The following is a 21,709-nucleotide window of genomic DNA, read 5'->3' on the forward strand; positions in this document are numbered from 1 at the left end:
TTATGATCTTTTTCAGAGGCCCTCCTCCAGGTGACCCTGCCAAACAAAGTGAAGCAGGTGGAATCAGGGAGAGGGCCTTTTCAGTGCACCCCGTTTATGGAATAGCCTCCCAAGTGAGGCTTGCCTGGCTTCATCACTTTGTTCTTTTAGTCGACAGGAAAAGACCTTGTTGTTCACCCTGGTCTTTTAAATTCGGGTTTTCAGATTTGATCGGATTTTTAACTAATTTTAAAATGAGTTTTCAAGCTGCTTTGTATTGTATTTTCTTGTCTGTTACGGTTATGTTTTTTGTTATGTTATAGTGCCAACCCTCCACCCCCGTTATGGTGTTGTGTGTTTTTATTGTATGTTTTAATCCTCTGTTGTGAGCCGCCCAGATAATAATTTGTTATGTGGCAGCTAACAAAGTTCACCGTTATTACTGTTATTATTATATAATTCTCTTAGACATACCCACCACTAATTCCATGTGTGGCAGCTCTCGCAAGGGGATGGGGAGAGAAAAGCAGTGGCAGCGGGGAACGTAAGGCCAGCGAACGGGGTGGGGGGGGGGGTGGAGAGAAAGCAACAGCAGGGGAAGAGAAAGTGGCCAGGTGGGGGGAGAAAACGGCAGGAGGTCGGAAAAAGTGGCTGGCCAGGTGGCCAGCCAGAGAGAAAAAACATTGGAGTGGGGGCAGGCTGAGAACGAGGGGCCAAGAACTAGGGAGAACTAGAGGCATAGATGCTCTGCGCCTGGGCGAAGCTTGTTGTTGTTATCATAATCTTAAGGGCAGGATTCCCCTTTTCTTGTAAAGGGGAGTCCTTACCAGATTCTCCTTTAGAAGCATAGCCCGTCGGACCGTCTAACTGGTCTGAAACAGACCGGGCGTGAACTGGTTCGGTCATGGACCGACCCACCTCTCTTGTTGCGGACTGGCTTTATGTCAAACTGTTTGTTCACACCCCTGGTTGGAAGTCTGATCTTTCGCACACTCCCTCCTACCTTGTCAGACTTTATTGGACAGTAAAGTTGCGCCATCGAGTTGGTGTCGACTCCTGGTGACCACAGAGCCCTGTGGTTTTCTTTGGTAGAATACAGGAGGGGTTTACCATTTGCCATCTCCCTTGCAGTATGAGATGGTGCCTTTCAGCATCTTCCTATATATTGCTGCCGCCCGATATAGGTGTTTCACATAGTCTGGGAAACATACCAGCAGGGATTCGAACCGGCAACCTGTTGCTCGCTAGGCAAATTACTTCCCCGCTGTGCCATCAGGTCGCTGCTTATCTGACAGTAGCTGTATTTATTTAGTATTATCTCCCATAGATCATAAGGACTAGATACATGCTTTAAAAACAGGGAATGCTAAGATATTCATGATGATGAATGGGTTTTATGAATGGAAAAAGTAAGTCACATCTTCATTTAACCCTTTTCTGAACACTTGTTCTTAAAAATCAACAAGTTGTTTTGTTCCACTTTTTCAACAAAAATCTCAGAGTGATTTAAATGGGGGGGGGGAGAGAAAAAAGATGGTACGCTGTCCCCAACAGGCTCTGTTAGGTGGACACCAACAGTAGCCACTGGGAGGATGCTGTGTTGACATTTACTAGGTCAGTTGCTTTCCCCCTGCTAAATGTAAGTGGATTGCTGCTTTGAAAGGTGTTTTTTTGCCCAGTTAGGTGGTTGATGGATTATATAGCATTCACTTTTGTGTGGCTACTCACAAAACAAAGCATTATCATTGGGGTGTGTGTGTGTGTGCTTATCATCGCCAAATAAACTTACCTGATGTTTTGCTTGGTAGACGATCAAGAAGCAGATCAAGAAGAAGATCTCATTCAAAGTCAAGAAGCAGGAGACGATCTAAAAGTCCTCGGCGGCGGCGATCTCATTCCAGAGAGCGCACTCGAAGATCTAGGAGTATATCCAAATCTAGGTAATCTGTGAAAGCTTTTGAGTAATTCTTAAATGTGTTTTGTATTGAAGAATTTTCATGTCGTACAAATTAAAACAATAGCCTTAAGGAGGTGAGAAATGCAGCCATAACGAAAGGCTGGTTTGATGTGTTGAGAGTGTTTGTGAGACAAGAGTTTCTTTCTCAATTGGAGGGCTGTGAAGAAAATGAATCAACTTTATCTAATGTTGGATTTTTTTAGAGACAAAAAGAAAGAAGAGAAAGAGAAAAAACGGTCTAAAACTCCACCAAAGAGTTACAGCACAGCCAGACGATCCAGAAGCACAAGCAGGTATAGGGTTCTGTTATCATTCTTTTTTTCTTTTTCTTTTTGAAAGAGCTTACTAGGCTGATTTATAGGAGTTTTTTATTTTAACTGTCTGAAGGAGAGGTGTATGTCATCACAGGAAAGCACTTCAGGGTATAGATATTGAAGTGAAACATTTTCCAGAACTCTTATTCTTAAGAATAAGCAAACCAGCATTGAACTCATTCTGTTCTTAGCCTAGAAGTAAGGCATCTAGATACTTAATAGTCTTTGCAGTCAGTGTTTTTTAAAAATCCATGCCAGTAAGAAGCAATATTCTGTGGTTGAGATTATTTTCTAGTTGCCCGACAGACTTAATTATCCGTAGGAAATTGGAATGTATAGCTTCTTCATTATGAACAATGTGTGCCTAGTATACCACAGTTCAGAAGCAATACAGCTTTTTAAATGCCTTTAATATATTTTATACCCCACTTTGTCTTGAAAAAGATTCCCCAGGTGGGGGAAAGGGTTTACAGAGAAGAATATTTTTTAAAAATATCTTGGTGTGTTCTTTTAGATAAAGGGTTTGTGTATAGAAGTATACTGCTAAAAACGATTTGAACAGTTACTGATTTGGATGCATATTGATTGCTCTTTTACTAATAACTACAGAGAGAGACGGCGCAGAAGAAGCAGGAGTGGATCTAGATCACCAAAAAAACCCAGATCCCCTAAGAGAAAGCTGTCTAGGTCCCCATCACCAAAAAGGTACGTACATTTTATAAACTATAGATTGCAGATCACTCCCTTGAGCAGGTTGCTTATAAGGAGTAATTCCCATTCCTGGAAATTTCTTGGAGTCTCCCCCCCCACCCCCGCCACCTCCTGGTGTTTCTTAACAAGAGGGCGAGGGAACCCTCCACAGCTTATTTGAACAATTGCAAAGCAAATTATCTTCCATGAAGAGTCTTAAAGACTTAAATGTTGTTGTTGTTGATATATTTTTTGATGTAAACTGCCCTGAGCCACTTTAGGAAGGGTTGTATACAAATTGAATGAATGCATAGGGAGGGAATGGTTTGTTGCCTTTTAGTGCTTGTGTCTACTGTGGATTGTATTTGTGTCTGAATACTGTAATTGTTTGTAGTGGAGGGAGAGTTTGGCTGCTTTTACTAAACAACTTATACAAACAAACATTATTTAACATGCAGAAATAGTTAGATTCTTCATTGAAATCTATGTAGTTTGTGTGAACACTACCACCAAATTAATCTGGTAAAGATGTATATCTTCTCTGCATTTTTAACATTTTCAGAATCGGCAAACATATAGTACAATGCTGCAAACATATAGTACCTTGTGTATGAATTGATGTACTGGTTTTGAACAAAGGACTTGGTCTTTGTGAAATGGGGGGCAGGATAGAATATAAATTCATAGGATTTTATTAATCCTATGGAATATCTGTATTTCTCAGTCTCACAATGTCTTTTCTCATTAGACACAAAAAAGAGAAGAAAAAGGATAAAGACAAAGAGAGAAGTAGGGATGAAAGAGAGAGATCAACAAGCAAGAAGAAGAAAAGCAAAGACAAAGAGAAGGATCGAGAGAGAAAATCAGAGAGTGACAAGGATGTCAAAGTATGTTTAAAAAACATTTCTCTCTCTGTGTGTGGTGCCCCTCTTAATCCTAAATCTCTAGATCCTTGAACTTTGTCTTACTACTTTTGTTTTGTGTTTTATCTTGGCAAAGCAGGTCACAAGAGATTATGATGAAGAGGAACAAGGCTATGATAGTGAGAAAGAGAAAAAGGAAGAAAAGGCAGCAGACTCTGCTTCTCCCAAACTTAAGGAGTCACCAGCTGAAAAAGGGAGTGGAGATGCTGCAACAAGGGAGTCCAAAGTCAATGGAGATGATCATCATGAAGAGGATATGGATATGAGTGACTGAATATTGCCTTTGCAGTGGAAACAGCTGCTGACATGCATCAGTGTCATTCCTGTGTGATTCCTTTATGCTGTACTTGTTTAACCTTTTAATCTAGATGTGCACAGCTGTAACTATAACTGGTTGTAAAGCTCCTGATATTAAATAATTACATCAAAAGCTTTAGAGAAAGTGATATCTGAGTTTCCATTCTCGTCATTGGTCAAATTGAATTGAGTAGCTCAACAGTTATTAACTTGGTGCTGCTTTTTTCCTTTTTGAGCAAGAAGCTGCATGCATCTTTGGCAGGCATGGACTGTTTGTGTTGTATGATCCAGCTCACCTACAATAGTGTTTCTAGAGTTTGATTCATTTGCGGTAATAGAGCAGTATAGGGAATGCACTGGCTGCATGTTAATTGTGGCAAGAAACAACCTCATCTCCTACAGCATCCGGTGGATCTACTAAGGGTCTTAAGTGTAGACACAGAAACTAACATTAGCTTCATCTGGAAACGAGCATCCTGATAGAGGTAGATAATCTTTTTAGCCCTGTGGCTGATACTTTTTGTTGTGGATTTTGTTTGCTTTGACAAAGTTGAAATGCACTAGCCTTTTTTTAAATGCCTAATATAAGGTGAACTTTGAGTCATTTTAAATCCTCAGGTGTGTTTGATTTTTGACAGCTTTGACTTCTCGGGATAGTTGTGCAAAAGGTCTGCAAGAGAGGTAACCTTGTATAGTCTTTCATAAACCAAGTTGCAAAAAAAAAAAGGGTAGTGCATTTTAAAAATTGGAATTTCATGATTTTAAACATGTCTACTTGATAATGTGCTTGATCTCAAGTTGTATAAACTAATGAATTTGTGTTGCAGTCACTGAAGTAGTAACCTTTTGCACAGTGATTTCATGTTATGCAAAGTACTTGGGCAACCTGTTATTTTAGTTTTGGAAGTTTTTGGAGCATTTACTTTTGTGCAGGTAAAAACAAAAGTAGGCTACAGTCTGTGCCATGTTGATGTACAGTTTCTGAAATTGTTTTACAAGACTTTGATAATAAAATCCTTAAACATATGCTTGTATTTGTATTAAATTGTACATCTATTTGTGCTATTGACTTGCTTCAAGTTTCAGCACACTTTAATTTAGGTTCACTGGCTTGTATCTTACTGCTGAAGTGACTGGATAAGGAGGGGGATGCATGGAGGAAGCAACTGGGGTCTGTACACAACTTCCCCTGTCCCCATTTCCTCTTTTCCAGATCATTTCTGGAGTGCAGGCAAAGTGGGGACATCTTGCTCACTTATGCAACAATGCCTGTGTAGAGGGAGAATTGTGCATGGATTCCTGTCACAGTATTTTCACGTGCACTTGAGTAGTCAGGATGTGAGCTATTAAGTCCTTGGTGCAGTAAAAATGTATGGTTAGCTGATACTTAACTCTGCTTCTAGGCTTTCTTTACACTGTTACTATGGGCAGGAGAGAATAAAACACTCAGATGTTTATAGAGTGCTTAAAGTGAAAATATTCAATATATTGTAACAGTTCCGTTGTCACTGGAATAGAAACATATTGTGTCATTTGTGGTTTTTTTATGAGAAAAGGATGAGTATTCAATTCTGATTGCCAGTCTTAAAAAAAATCTTAGATGGGTTCTGATAACCAATGAAAAAATGCTACAAGGTATACTTAAAAAGTAGCATTTGTTTGAATTTAATATAAGCAGCTTATGAAAACTCTTTTCAAAGTTTTTACAGTGTGTGTGTGTATATATATATATATACATACACACACACGCGCGCCTCTAAGGCTGGAGATAGCCCATAGCCCTCAGACTAGTAGCCGTTGATAGACGTCTCCTCCATTAAGTTAACCAAACCCCTCTTAAAGCCATCCAGGTTGTTGGCTGTCACCACATCTTGTAGCAGAGAATTCCACAAATTGATAATGCATTGTGTGAAAATGTACTTCCGTTTGTACCTGGAGAAGCCTGGGAAAGAATATAGACTTCTTGTTTCGTATAGTCCTGTCTACCGGAAAAATGAATTAGTTTACTCGAGGAAATACTAGCTTCATTATAGAAAATTAACCTGGGGTATATCCAACATCTGTGCAACTATCCTTGGCCCAGGAATGAAGAATGCAAAATGGATAAAATTGTCAGTGCTGCTCGAGTAATGCTGAGGAATCTTGGTGCACTGTGGCTTGACAGAGAAACTGCACCATTAATGTGAGTTCTGCAGAGCACGTTTTTCTTCCCCCATTTACTGTTTTCAGTATTGGCAAGTTAACAGCTAACTACAGGACCACTTGCCTTCACTGGTGCACACAGGGAAATATATATCTTGAGCAAACCCTGTCTGCTGCCCAGCTGATTTTAATGGGCTGAATATTTCATCTACTTCATCTGAACTGCTCTGTAGCTCAGCACCTATATGTTCAAGTCACAAGAGACAAAGCAACAAAGATGCACTGAAAATTGAGGATTTTATTGAAAAACCGACCAATAAAATGTCCTTGAAGTCATATACTGTAACAGCCTGGGTTTTTTTGTACTTAGCCTTGCTCCGATATGAAGTACCCATACATTGTAGAATATCTTTATCTGAAAATGTCCATAGGTTCAGACTCAAAAACAAACAGCATCTTTTGGTCTTTATTCTAAGTGGTACAACCAAAAACACTATTAGTGAAGGTGAGTTTAGATTAGACATGAAACACATGAAAAGTAATATACAAAAATTTGACATTAAGTCCATAATTATAAATTGTCAAAGAAAAACTGCAGCATTATAGGAAGTCTGTTAATAAAGTTTAAATGTAATTCTTAATCAAATCAACAAGTATATATTTAAAAATTGACTTTTTGAATATATTATGCTTCAACTTAAGGTGAGTTTCCAGCACAGCTTTATATCCACAGTTCTACTATCTGAAACTGCTAGATATCCATCAAATATAATTAAAAATTTAATAAGGTGACTGAAATACCAACTGCTTGGAAACAAAAGATTGTTATTCCCTTTGCCATGAATTAAAGCAATGATTTGGAAGACCAGTAAAACTGAGTTTGGTTAAGGAAGTGTTTTGGGAATTCTTTTGCAAACATTCCATGTTTAAGCTTATAACCTAGCAAGTGTTTCTATAAGAGGACTTATACTTCAGGAAACTGTGACACCTTCTGTAAAATCATCAGTTCAGACTGCCAGAGTTTATATAGGTTTAAATATTTAGATTGATTCTTTTACTCTATTTTCTGCTTCCCAAAGGTGTAATAATTTCCAACCATGACCTAGAAACACACAAGAGGCACTTCTGCTTTGCAACCTATAACTTGGTTTCTTGAGTATGTACCGTGTTTCCCCGAAAATAAGACAGTGTCTTATATTAATTTTAGCCCCCCAAAATGCACTAGGGCATATTAGCGGTACATCAGAAATTACTGCTAGGTCTTACTTTCGGGGTAGGTCTTACTTTCGGGGAAACAGGGTATACTGTGTTATGCAACATTTTAGCATGGAGCTTTCAACCCCCAATGCATCCTTCCAGTGGCAAGATCCAAAATCTTTGAGAATGACTGAAAATTCCTCAAAGACATGGGAAGTCTCTCGTTCCATCTTATGGGAATGGATTCAAAGGAAAAAAATAATACCATGCATGAGTGCCAGGCAGAAGTTAAGGTGACTTAAGTGTATCAGAGAAGGGGTGGGGGGAGAGTATCCAACCTTAAAAGGTTCCACAATAGATGCTTAACAAGTAAGTGCTAAACTGCTTTGTCTGTTTAAGATGTTGTACATTCACACCTACTCTTTATTAACCAAGCATACAAATCATACGTTTTCCTGATCTAGCCATTTGTTCTGCATATGGGAGTATCAGTGCATGCATGGAAGGAACTCCCATTAATGAGGATGGTTTCCCCATTCATTTCAAAGACCTCATGCACGAGGACATTGCAGCAACTCCCAAAATTCATGAACTAAAAGCAAGTGATCTATTGCAAGTGAACTATTTGTGCAAATGATCTGGGTGTGCATGCATCTGGACTGGACTGGGAATTGATGTAGTGAGCAATCTACTACTGGAACATCCAAACACTCCCTTTATGCAGCTCCCATTTTTAAAATGAGATGAGATTCAATGGCTTGGGACCAGAGGAAGAGAATTTCCTACCTTCCTCCATCTGTAGCTCTCAGCAACCCCCCAAAAAGCTGATTCTGAGGGTCAAGACCTCTAGGAATAATATGGGATATGCCAACATCAAGGAGAGCTGGTAGAAATCCTGCCCTCCCTTGCACAAGCAAAAGTGCCATTCCACTTCTGCAAACACTAGTTGGAAACCAACCCAATATAAATTGTATCTTGAAGGTCTACTACAACCAATAATAAAATCTGTTAACTCCTTTTTTAGAGGTATGAACTAGATATTCTTAGGGCTCATTTATGGCCTCAAACATGGTGCAGCTTATCACACCTATACTCTTTTTCCACAGACAGAAGATCTTGCTAGGCCATGATTGTGATTTTATTGAATAGGTCCATTGCTTTCAACTGTTATGAAATCATAGGCATTTGCTAGATGTTAATCTAACAGTCCTTGTACTCAGATTTACCTTTGTAAAGCTCCATGAAAGACAACTGTGGCATTTACCCAATGATTTAGAAATATATAGGTATGACCAATTACATATTACCACAGCTTGTAGCCAACATTTAATCTAACCATACTGCTCATTCATGCTAACAGTTTACAATTCTTCTACAGTATCTCAGTATTGTTCTATGAGATGCCTACAGGTTTGAGAATACAAAACATTGGGCACCTTCAAATATGGTTTATTTTCAGAAATTAAGTGGTAGAAGAATCAGAGTATGAAAGGGTTTTAAAAAGTAAAAGCCATTTTGTTCAATTATCTATTTACAGGGGCAGGCTGCATTACTCATAGTGGATACTGGAAGTGAAATGGTACTTTCCACCATATGGCAGCTATATCTATACACAGAAACCAGCAGAGGCTGTGTTCTCCTGTTCTCTCTCACCACACACTCTCACACATCTTCACTGTCAATATTGCTTAAAGGTTGGAGTTGAACAAGTTAAGCATTATTCTGGAATTGGCCCAACGTTTTCCCCATTTTACGTCATGAAGATACAGTTCTCTGTAGTTGCCTCTTGTTCATTGTAATACAAAGTTACAGAGCTTAGGAATATTTTTCGGTACTTGTTCCTGACAAAGTGTGTGAGGTTCATGAGTCTGGTTTTATTGCGTGCTTTGACTCACTCACCCCATTTCACATTCCAAGTTATCTCCAGCAGTGGGTGCTAACCAGCATGGTGGTTTTCTTCAAGTCTGAAAGTGACTTGAGCAGTTTCCAGAAAAAAAGTAGATTGACTAGACTGCACAAAGAATATACTTTTGAAAATATTTACATTTCTGTACATTTACACATCACTGGAAGCTAAACCTCTGAATACAAATGATCATAGTACTGACATTTTTGGACACATTCTTTCCAGTAAAGCAAAAAAGCTAGGTTATCTTCAAGTTCCATACACTGGAACCATATGAAGATCCTTATGTTTTTTAAGAGCCATCTGAAGAAAAAACACATTCTTTTTGTAGCTACCCATGCTGGAAACACCCTAAATATTCTTGTACTGTTTCCCCCCCCCCTTCCTTTATCCATTGTAAGCCTTATCACTTCTCCTAGGTTTTCACAGGGGGTGGGAGGACTTTACTGCGATTGCAGTTAGTAACCATCTATTCAGTATATTCCCGAATGCTGCTAGACATCAATATAAGGTTAGTGTGTTTGATGGGCAGCTTTCATGGCTCAGATATATCCAAAATAATGTCATCAGTTCACCTTCTGGACAAATGAAGATTCTCTAAGTATGCTTTCCAACATCACACACATCAAGGACATTTCCAACCAGCTTGGAAAAAAAGCAACATTGCAGATTTCATGAGAATATTAGTAAACAGCTTTTAGTGGAGAAATTAACAGTTTGGAAAAATTATGAATAGCACCACAATGAATTGCACTAAGGTGCTAAAGGAGGTACCTTATTCCCTGCAGAGTGAATGCTCTAGTTCTGAAATGTATTGCAATAAGTAAATGCAACTGTTTAAATGATTACCATTTGGTTCATCCATCTACAGAAAATTCATTCTACTATATGCTCAACTGATGTTCGTTTACTGAACTAATATTACATAGTTTACAATTTATGAAAACAAAGCTTGAAGTTATAAGGGCATCTTGAGTGAAATTGACATTTTAAAGGTAATATCCAGGTAAGACATTTTAGTTTTGTATGCTAATGGTCCAAAAGTGCTTTTTTTTAATTACCAAGAAACATAAGAATTTTTTTTTTTAAAGTTACAGTCCTTATAGTTAAGTATTGGTGGAAGAGGGGAGGGGTCACTGAGGTGTCAGGCTAACATGCTTGCAGAACTGGATGTATAAAAATGTAAGTGACACATCAAGAGACCTGCTGTCATTTCGACATTAGATGGATGCTCACTATATGGTACAACTGACTGATATTCACTGTGTTCCCTTTCTGAAATCATTTAAGCAAGTTTTATCCCTTCCAATTTCACCCACTATCAGACACATGTCCGTGGGCTATTTGCATCCATACACTTGCACTCTCACACTCTCTCTCACTGTGGCATGCCGATATTCTTTATTCACTGGTAACTTTCCAGTTAAATTAGAGATCAGGAAAGCGGCTAGGGTCCTCCTTGTAGTCATCAGGAATTGTGAAGATTGATTCATCAAACTCATCATACCGAAATTCCTGAAAAGTCACAGTTGCTGTGATGGTTGGAAACACAGGTATGTCTATAGAAAGAATAAAGCAAAGGATTGATGGGTTAGATTAGGAAGCTGGTATTAGATGAAGCCTTGACAAACTCAAAACATACAGGGGATCTGGATAGTGGTTCTGTCCATTCATAATAGTGGGTTCTGCGCCTGCGCAGATCAGCTTTGGTTAGAATTTGTGAGCTCCTTGTGATGCCCTTAACCACCTCTGCACGTGACTGCAGTACCCTCTAGCAGCGGTTGGGCATCCCTTTAGCCAGTTTCTTGCTGACCGCGCTACGGATCAGTCCTCGGAAAATTAAACATTGCTAAATGACTACTGGAACGTACTAGACCACTCTTTGGATCAAGATTTGATGAACGTTCCTAGCATTAGGGTAGGAGTGAGGAGAAGGTTGCAGTCAGGGGAATGTTCTAATCAGAACAAGGGATTTATAATGCATAATGTACAAAAACACAAAACTGAAGGCGATCCCAGAAGTGATCAAACTGGAAAGACACCAAACTGGGAATAATTTTACTTTCTGAACAAACAGGACTATTAAAAAGAAATAGAAAGGTACATCCTGGTACTCAGGATGCCTCTGAGTACCAGTTGCAGAGGCGTAGCAGCAGGAGGGAGGGCATGCCCTCAACTCCTGCCTGTAGCCTTCCAGTAGCATCTGGTGGGCCACTGTGTGAAACAGGATGCTGGACCAGATGGGCCTTGGGCTTGATCCAGCAGGGCTGTTCTTATGTTCTAACACAAGACAATTCTGGGTGAAAATGAGTACCTTACACCAGAAGATGGAATGCCCATGTGATGCAACACAAGTTTTGTCCCAGTGGTAGTGTTAAAAATATGTGGGAAAGTCTTTTAGTCTATGCCAGGAAATCTGCTCATCTCCAGCAGATTTAATAAAATTCAGCACTCCATGTATACACAGTGAGCACAGAGAAAGCAGAGCACACTTTTATGATAATAAAATAAAGCTCACCTAGGTACGTAGAAAGCACAAAGCATACTGGACTACTACTTAGAACTATATTTGGATATACTGTATCTTCTTTATATTTATTTCTCCAAGGCATACCCATCACTAATCCCATGCATGGCAGATCTCACAAGAGTTCGTGAGCAGCTGCCTGGATAGCGATGGGGATGAGGGAGGGAAAGTACTGGCCAGGCTGGCCAGCAAAATAAAGACTTATCTTTTTACCCAAGCTTTTTAGTTTTTTTAAATTTTAGCTTTTTAACTTTTTAAACTTTTGATTGTTTATTATTTGTTTTAAATTGTTTTTAGTATTTGTTTGTTGTGAACCGCCCTGAGACCTTGGGTTAGGGCGGTATAAAAATATGCTAAATAAATAAATAAGGGAAAGCACCATTGGCAGGCAGGCAGGCAAGTGCTGGCTAGGCCGCTCAGCAAGGGAAAGCGGACTGAGAGGGGGAGAACAGACTGGGGCTGGGCGGGGGGGAGGAAGAGAATGGACTGGGGGTGAAGGGGGGGTGGGATGAAGATGGGGAGGAGAGACAGGAAGAACTAGGGGGTGCAGATGCTCTGCACCGGATCAGCTAGTTTATATTCTACCCGGTTTAAAAATAAGTCATCTGAACCTTTCTAAAAGTTAATAAGATGTGCAGGTTTATTACATTTTTAAAAATGAAAAAGAAAAAAAGGGGGAAGAGGAGGGAAGAAGTGACAGCCCTTTTGGTTCTTGCCCTTCAAAGCTTCAAGGTTCTATTTCTCCACTGGAGGAATACTTGCTCAGATCCAACGCACTGCATCTAACTGAGAAGTAGATTCCTGCTATCTGCACACTAGAGTAAGGGGAATCTTAGGGAATACCCCTGTATCTTTAGAAAGGGCTCTTTCTAACCCATGCCCCCCTTTTCATTTTTCTTCATGCTTTAACAGTCTGTATCTCTAGCAGCTGATGGACCCTCCTGACCAAGGCCCATCCCAGGAGTGTTGAGAACTGAGCGCAAGAATAATTCCCTTCAGTGCTCAGGCACTTTCAAACCTTGTTTGGCCCTCTACCTCTGTACTGTCCAGTGCAGACAGCAAGCCTTCTGGTCAGTGAATCTGTCAATTCTGTGTCCTGTACAATACAGTAAGTTTCAGCTGAAAACTTGGGCTGGAGACAGCTGAGAGTTTATTCAGAAAGAGCTGGAGGAATTAAAAGAGGAATCACAGCATGTGGTGTGTATTACCCCACTTCTGCCTTTATAAATTTGTCGTGCAGGTTTTTTTTGGGGGGGGGGGGGAATTGTTTATTTGGATCAGAAGAGACCAGGTGACAAAAAGGAAAAAATAGTGAGAAACTGGAAGGGAGCAACACTTCTTTGAAACCACTTTTGGTGCTCCTGCCCATCTCCAGGCTTAAATGATTGATATACCCACATTTCACTGCCTTGCTAGCTTTCCTTAGGAAACTGTATGCTGCTAGTGTCTTCTGCCTGGGCATTTAAGGTTGGCAGGTCTCTTCTCCCCACAAAGAAAGCTGCTCTACTCATGCATTCCAAAATAAAGGAGATAGGAATTCAAGAAGTAGTAGTGAAACTTAACTTAGGCTACACACAGATTTCATTTAACATTTCTATCTCGTGTACCATCTTTTTCTGATTCTAAAATGCCCGCATACATAAGACACATCTACATGGACATGAGGGAGCTACCTATATTTCTATGATTTCTGTGAGAGGGAGTAAGAATTAAGTGGTAGAAACTAGAGAGTAGGTAACATTATTTATGAACCTGCTTGTCCTCAGAGGAGGTGGAGGGCAACTCTAGGCTCAGAGCTGACGGGGGTGGGTGGATTCATTGTTGGATGGCTGGGGTTCCTATCTCAATTTTCTTTGGCAAAACCTTCAAATTCCATCTTTGAATCAGTGGATTCAAATTTCTCCTAAATGCTATCATCTTCAGAGTCTTCCATCCCACTCGTTAGGCAACATTTCTTGAACCCCCTGCTGTATAATGGCAGGATCTATTACATCCCATGCCTCTTTGATCCACTAGATGATAATGGAAAGATCTGGCTTCTTCCAACAGCCTGATGAGGTGAGTGCCCTTGCCCTAGCGTACATCCACTCAGCCCATTTTTCCACAATAGCTGCTCAAAGGGCCAATTGCAGCTCTGTACCATCAGGCTCATCATCCTCATTGGGATGATTACGAGGTCAATCTTATTTTCAGAGAGGACTGATTTTGCGGATGGCGTTTTGTGGCACCTGAACACAGCCAGCACCTGGAATTGAAGAGATGGGCCCTTTATGATCAAGGACATTACAGGCTTGGGCAGGGCTGCAACTCTGGCTACTACGAAAGGCCTCAATCTGCCTCTGCTTCTCACTGAAGCAACTTTGTTCATGGACACATTTGGCCTGGTTTCTGTTCCCTGATTTTGGATTCCTTGGCTACTGACCACTTGCTTGCTTTTGACCCTGACCTTGCCTACTCCTGCTAGACTGAGTCTTGGCCTCTGACCTCTGGCTTCTTGCAACTTTGGCTTGGTCTGCTCCTACAGTGTGTATCCTGCCACACCTGACTTGCTTGTGTACAACACTTTCCCGGGTAGGACCATACCTGTCCCAAGCCAGCCCGCACCCCACTCTCCTTGATGGACCAAGGGCAGGCTGGATCGCTGGTAGACCTGGCCTCTGGTTTTCCCCACACCCCAGGCAACCACCTCTCCTGGCTAGGTGGACCATGCTTCTCCCCCTGGCCCAGCCAGCCTGCACCCCAGTTTTGAGGCATCCTCCCTCCCAAGCCAGGCTGCACCCTGGCTTCAGGCACCTTTCCTGGACTTAATTTTTTGGGAAACCAAAGGAAGGTTTCCCACCTGGGCATTTAGGAACTTAAATCCCACTCTCCTTCATTCTTCCAGTGGCGGGGAGGGCTGATGAACAGAAAAAGATGGTATTTTCCACACACTATCACACAGTAAGCCAATTTCCCCCAGGATCTCACTATATTCCTCCTAAAGTCTGAGCAGCAGCCCACTCCATTAGGTTAAGATTTTTGAATAACCCCCTCACTCCAATGTTCTTTGGCAGGGTAGACAACTTTGATGAAATGTGAACTGACAACTCACCTAACTTTACAGGAAAGCCTGGTGGAAGCTTCATCTGCACAAATTCCCGCAGTTTGTTAAAGTGCTTGAAGGGTGCAATTACTTCTAAAACATTCAATAACCTGGAAAACAAAACAAAAAAAACCACTGCTGCATACATGTGGAAATTCTGTCTCTTGGTAGTGTTAACATTTACCCATATGCTCCAAAATAGTGTACTTGTAGAGTAAGAAGAGAGATGCTTGCAGAAGACTTCAGCGACTGAGCCAAGTCACATGTTGCAGAAGACGATCTTACTACTGGCCATCAACTCACACACAAAAAAACCCTCTTTTGCTTAATGATTAAACAAGCGTAGGACAAATCTTAAAGAAATTCCAGTCCAGTGCTGCTCAGCCGTATTTCCATTTATTGTTTCATGATTTGGTAGTAGGACATGAAGATATAGCAATAGCAATAGCACTTACATTTATATACCGCTCTATAGCTAGAAGCTCTCTAAGCGGTTTACAATGATTTAGCATATTGCCCCCAACATTCTGGGTACTCATTTTACCGACCTCGGAAGGATGGAAGGCTGAGTCAACCTTGAGCCCCTGGTCAGGATTGAACTTGCAACCTTCTGGTTACAGGGCAGCAGTTTTACCACTGCACCACCAGGGGCTCATATCCTTTCCTTAGTTAAAGTTTCACATTTTAGCATTAAAATATTTTCTCCATGGTGAGCTATGAGCTCAGTATTTCATTGCTCATATTGTAGCTTTCAGAATCTAAGTAACTAAATAAAAGCTCCAGATGTAAACTTCCATGTTTAAAAATGAGCTTCCTTTTGAAACCTTCTTGAGAAACTGTTCCATTTTAAGGACTCTCCACTATGGAAGTTGTGAGAAGATCTGTTACTGGCCACAGAACCAGAAGAGAAAAAGAGCATATCCTCCAGAAATTAAGAGCCTTCAAAAAGCAAATGACCAAGCATTTCCTTATTTACATACATCAGATCTGTATCCCACAGATTTCTTCACATCACTTTTTCAAGAGCACCCACATACAATTCTTAACTTACAGAGAATATTTTCACAAAAAGAATGATTATGGTTAAAGAGTTAACCACGGTCGGCCAGCCCCACGCACTCCCACGAAGCATGCCATGAGGACCCAGAATTTCCAGGCAATCCCCATTAAACCACTGCAGTTAAACAGCATTTAACTAAATTAACTGAGATCGAAAGCCTGGTTAAACAGGCTAGCTGCAGCCTGTTTAACTGCAGCAATTTAACAGGGATTGCCTGGAGATTCTGGAATCTCACAATATGCTTCGTGCAAGTGCACAGGGCTGACGAGTCACAATTAACTCTTTAACCACTATTGTCCTGGTCCTGAGAACATAGCCTCAGACTATATATAAAGGAAAAGTGTGCCATCAAGTTGATTTTGACTCCTGGCGCCCACAGAGCCCTGTGGTTTTCTTTGGTAGAATACAGGAGGGGTTTACCATTGCCTCCTCCCTCACAGTATTATTATTATTAATAATAATAATGAGATGATGCCTTTCAGCATCTTCCTATATCACTGCTGCCCAATATAGGAGTTTCATACCAGCGGGGATTTGAACCGGCAACCTCTTACTTGATAGGCCAGCATTTCCCCACTGTGCCATTAGGTGGCTCAGACTATATGTAGAGTTTGTATTTGCTTACTACTGAATGCTGTCCTGTGCTCAGTAGAAGTGTGCACGAAACTGGCTGGCCCTATTCGGTTTGAGTCCAAACCGGACCCGAACTGGACCAATTTGGTCCAGCATCCCCTCGACAACCCCCCCCCCAGTTGGGTTTGGTCGGGGGGGGGGCCTCAATTTTTCTTTTAATTTTTTTTATCACTTACTGACTTCCTCTAGGTGTGTGTGGGGGGGTGTTCCCGCGGGGATTCCTCCTCCCCCTGCTGGCCTCCTTGCCACCCTAACTGGCCGTTTGGCCAGCTCTTCGGCCCATTTGGGCCTTCCCCCTCCAGTGCAGTGGACATTTTGGAGGCCGCCACACCTGCACAATAAGCCTCTGCGTGGCCTGGGTCCACAGTGCTCAGTGTGGTATCTATCCTGAGCATGTCTAACTTTCCAGTGTGGTCTCCCCTATTAACTGTGCAAAGAGGGATCTTTTTGAACATGGTGATTCTCTTTATTTAGCAGAGGGAGAGTAACTGTTGCTGGTGCCTTTTTTTTTTTTTTTTTTGGAGATTGTGAGCCCTTTGGGGACAGGGAGCCATCTTATTTATTTATTATTTCTCCATGTAAACCACTTTGGAAACTTTTGTTGAAAAGCAGTATATAAATATTTGTTGTGGTGGTGGTTGGTATAGAATTAGGGTTTCCACAACATATACTCCCTACTGAGATATGGTCCTCCCCATCTCTGACAATTTCTAAAAAGCACTTGAAAAACCACCTCTTCACCCAAGGTTTCTCAGCTTTTAAATTTTTTTAGGTTTTAACCTCTCGTTTATTTTTAAATTGTTAAATTGTTTTGATTTTTTAATATGTTTTTAACTTGTTTTATGTTATTGTTAACCGCCCAGAGATGGGAGTTTGGGGCGGTGTACAAATTTGATAAATAAACAAACTAACGGGCAAATTGTTGAAAAGGTTCAGAAACCAACATTGGCCTAAGCAAAGGGAGAAGTGCTGTGCAGGGCTGCAGTTCTCTCCACTGCACCACTGACACCCTACCTGTTCCAATTTCCTGTCCCTCAATCCTTCTGGCCACTTAAGCATAACATCTATAACTTCTCATGATGGTTTTTTCACTACTGCTACTTCCCTGCCCCCGCCCCCCCATATTTTTATACCACCTGATATGTACATCTCTAGGTGATGTACAAAACTTAAGATATTAAAAAATCACAGATTAAAATAAAAACAGTATAAAACAATTATTTAAAAAATTAAAATTATTAAAATTCTAATTAAAAGCTTGTGAGAACAGGAGAGTCTTGAGTGTCTTCCTGAAAACAGAGAAGGAAATGCTCTTAGTTCAACAAGGAGCATATTCCAAAACCCTGGGGCAGCTACAGAGAGAGCCCAGTCCCAAATTACCACCAGATGAGCTGGTGGCAACCATAACCTGACCTCTCCAAAAGATAGAATTTCATGCATTTCCCAAAGTATCTGACGTTATTTGAGTTTAGAAGCAGAATGAATCATGAATGTTTTATTTGATTTGTATCCTCTATTTGAAAACAAATGCACATGTTGTTCTATGAGAACTGTTATCATAGACAATCACTAAAAGTAGATGCTTATGCTTGGCCAACCTGTGGTACAGGTGCCATAAGTGGCACAGGCAGCGGGATACTGTGGAAAACTGGAGCAGAACCAGGGAGGCTTAGGATGGTGGGCCTCACAGTGACATACAGGCCTATACTTTCATCTGCCTTTGTCTGCTGCCCAGGTCAACAGACTAGAAATAAAATCCGAAAGGCACAAGGGAGCTTTCATATGTACTGCATGCTACCTCATATATTTGATTTTATTTGTGGCACATTTTCCAAAAAGGTTAACCACCATTATGCTATGAATTTATTTCATTTAAGAAAGAATTTCACTTTATAGTAAATTTATCCTGCTGCCTCCAAGAGAAGGACAGTATACTGACCCAGTACTTTTAGGACCTATAATATTTTATAGGTGACTAGTTCTGAGCTTACGAGTGTGAATGCTAACCACTATGCAAATAGTCACTCAACTGAGCACATTTGCATTGATCAGTTACTTATTTACTACATAATACTTCTTAGTTTTCATTTTCACTTTCACAAAAAAGCTGGTAAGGCAATATTACATTTTAAAATATATGCATGAAATTACACATCAAAGTTCTTTAACTAATATTTGGCATTAAAATGTGAGATTAATCATGGAAGTGAGTGTCAATTCATGAATGAATGGAAGACAACTCAACATTAGAGTCAAAGATATACAGAATCCATTTATGTACTAGAATCCTAATTCTATTGGATGCCATTTTTTCCAATTTGACAATGTATTAAATTGTTGTCTCTAGAACATACTTAATATTCTATTCATTAGTATATTTTCAATTCACTGCGTGTCCTTCCACAAACTTTCATAGCAGATGGTTTAGACTTACAATTCGATTCCTAAAGGAAATTCTTGGCTCATGGCTATTGTAGCTTTAAATGTTTTCTTGTTTTCTTTGCATGCCAATTCCCTGCCCAAATGAGGTGCTCTAGAGGAGAGAGAAGAAAAATTAAAACTTTCCAAAAGGCATAAGATCCACAAACAATAAGACCCTGGAAAGTGTTTCCACTGAGTTAAGAGGGCAAGGTCAGAGATGTCGTTTAATGAAGTTTGCAAGAATTGGTAACCAAAATAGGCAAACTGCCCATGCTTTAACAGATTAAAGTAACGGAATAAAAAGTTTGTTAAAAAGGGAAAGATATAAAGACTCCTCTCATTTGGCAATATACGATTTCACACAGTTAAGAAAACTTTTCAGAGTCAATGGACAAGATCTAAAGAGCTATTCAGACAAGCCCAGGAAGTTACATACCCAGTGGAATTTTTTCTCTTTTCTTTGAACAACAGATTCCCTTTACCATTTCAAATATAGCTTGCCAGCGTGGCACAGAGACTAATGTTTGAGAAACAGAAAATCCAAAGCCCCGAAGACAGGAGTACTTGTTCCACAGAGATTCATTCGCTCCTATCCAATGAATTAAAGTGACTATAACTAAACAAGAAATAACATAGAACTTATTTTTAAAGAAAGGTTTCTGTGAACTCACTAAGATAAAAGTGAAAAATGATGCAATGATTTGGTGGGGTGGTTTGCTTGAGTTCGAATCAGGCCCGATTTGAGCTTGAACCGATTTGTGTGATTCTAGCAGCAAGAGCCATTTTGGAGAGCTGTCTTCCCCTTGCTGATAGGTTTTCTGGTACTGGCTTCCAATTGGCTTGAGCTCTCCTTCCGTCTTGGTTAACAAGTTAACAACCAAATCAAGTGTTGTCATGGGCAACTTTGCCCCAACTAGCTGGGGCAGGGAGGCCAAAAGAGGGAGAGCTGCAGGAGGAGACGCCTGTAGGAGCAAGAGGCTACCATCCATGGCCTGGCAAGGAGGTGTGGCTTGGAGGACTGGGTGCTCTTTTCCCAGGTTGTCTTGGCACTTGAGCCAATCATTGTTGCCATGAACAGCTTGTCTGCTGAGGCAGCAACACTGAGCCAGGCTTTGCCAACCGCAATTCTCGAGAAAAAAATGGGCAATCTCCAGACCTCACTGGCCACTGGGGAAGCAATTGTCTTGGCAGATCGGATAAGAACTGGAGTGTTGGATTGGCTCAGCACACCCTTGGGCACATCTGCAGCGCACCTTTTGTCCTGCATAGATGACTCAAGGATGAAGGACAAAGCAATCACCTCTGCCCAGCTGCGCAGACGGAGTGATCTCCTGTTTGCCGAGATTAGGCAAGGAGAGGAGGCTGGGGCACAACTGGGAGGAGGGTGCTGGAGCGCCTACTGCTAGTACTCTGTCCACCTCTAGCAGCACCATCACCACCACTTCCCAGTCCAAAAGTGTGGTGTCCCTGTCAGGGCTATGTGAGCCAGCAGTTCCGCCTCCACGTTCCACCTAGCAGTTCATTGAAGGGTCCCCTTAGGCGTCCCCATACCCATTACCAGGAGTATGGAAGGAGCCCACTGAGCCCTGCAGCAGTGCTGAGCAGTGTGTGCTGCAGTAGGGATGTGCACGGAACCAAGCCAGGCAGCTTGATGGTGGAGGGATCACACCTTAAGGGTGGAGGGGAGTACACTTACCCCTCCCTCCACCTTCCCCCCGTTGGCGCCCGGTATTTACCAAGTCCTACAGGGCAGCAGTGCCCTGCTTGCTCTTTTGGTTGGAAGTGGCCGGAGGTAGCTGGCACGTGTGTGCCCCATAGGACTTGGGAAATACTGGGCGCCAGTGGAGGGAAAGCAGAGGGAGGGGTAAGTGCACCCTCCCCTGCCCTTAAAGTGTGACCCCACCCCCAGTTCTCAAACCTGTTCGTAAGCCCATAAGAGGGCCTCTGAACAGGTTCGAGCACATCCCTATGCTACAGTACTTGCAGGAGCCAGTGGCAGGCCGCAAGACAGAGCTGATCCAGTTTTGGGCAATGCGTTGGCAAGCCTTGTGGGACTTGGCAGCAGTTACCAGATGGTTACCCACATGCCTGCAAAAGAGCATCCAGAGCGAGAGGATGTTCTCCATGGCTGGGGGCCTGGTGACACACTATCATACACACATGGATGCTGACATAAACATAACAACAACTCTGCTGGATCAGGCCCAAGGCCTATCAAGTCCACCATCCTGTTTCACATAGTGGCCCAGCAGATACTTTTTAGAAGCCCACAGGTAAGAGGTGAGGGCCCACAGGCAAAAGGCGAGAGTTCCCTGCAACTGGTATTCAGAGGCTGAGGCATCTTGCCTCTGAGGTTTGAAGTGGCCTATAGCTACCATACTAGTAGCTATTGATAGGCCTGTCCTCCATGAATGTGTCTAAACCTATTTCAAAGCTAGTGGCCATAACCACATCCTGTGGCAGAGATGGAGCGGCTGGTCCCATGACATGGTGGAGCAGCTGGTCTTCCTGAAGACCAACCTCCCCCTGCTGGGCTATCCCAAGCTGGTCATGGAGGATGAGTGACTCAAAGTCACCCCCA

At 41.5% G+C, this 21,709-nt stretch overlaps 2 protein-coding genes across 6 annotated transcripts in view; one reads left to right on the plus strand and one right to left on the minus strand.

Moving 5' to 3' along the window:
* The window catches only part of SRSF11 (serine and arginine rich splicing factor 11), a 34,080-nt gene extending 28,894 nt beyond the window's left edge, over positions 1 to 5,186 (plus strand). For 4 of the 5 annotated variants that reach the window (XM_053245688.1, XM_053245692.1, XM_053245691.1 and 1 more), the window contains 5 exons: positions 1,788 to 1,919; positions 2,140 to 2,229; positions 2,860 to 2,955; positions 3,689 to 3,827; positions 3,940 to 5,186. In XM_053245688.1, the coding sequence (XP_053101663.1) occupies positions 1,788 to 1,919; positions 2,140 to 2,229; positions 2,860 to 2,955; positions 3,689 to 3,827; positions 3,940 to 4,137 (655 nt within the window). In that variant the 3' untranslated portion in view covers positions 4,138 to 5,186. The remainder of the gene's footprint in view (positions 1 to 1,787; positions 1,920 to 2,139; positions 2,230 to 2,859; positions 2,956 to 3,688; positions 3,828 to 3,939) is intronic. The other variant, XM_053245689.1, reaches the window with a different exon arrangement.
* A 1,394-nt stretch (positions 5,187 to 6,580) lies between these two features.
* ANKRD13C (ankyrin repeat domain 13C) overlaps positions 6,581 to 21,709 on the minus strand; it is a 65,174-nt gene continuing 50,045 nt past the window's right edge. Inside the window, exons 11-13 of the mRNA XM_053245686.1 lie at positions 19,142 to 19,240; positions 15,024 to 15,124; positions 6,581 to 10,964 (exon numbers count right to left, since the gene is read on the minus strand). Coding sequence (XP_053101661.1) covers positions 10,834 to 10,964; positions 15,024 to 15,124; positions 19,142 to 19,240 — 331 coding nt within the window. The 3' untranslated portion in view covers positions 6,581 to 10,833. The remainder of the gene's footprint in view (positions 10,965 to 15,023; positions 15,125 to 19,141; positions 19,241 to 21,709) is intronic.

The sequence above is a fragment of the Hemicordylus capensis genome, chromosome 4 (genome assembly GCF_027244095.1).
Source record: "Hemicordylus capensis ecotype Gifberg chromosome 4, rHemCap1.1.pri, whole genome shotgun sequence".
NCBI lineage: Eukaryota > Metazoa > Chordata > Lepidosauria > Squamata > Cordylidae > Hemicordylus > Hemicordylus capensis.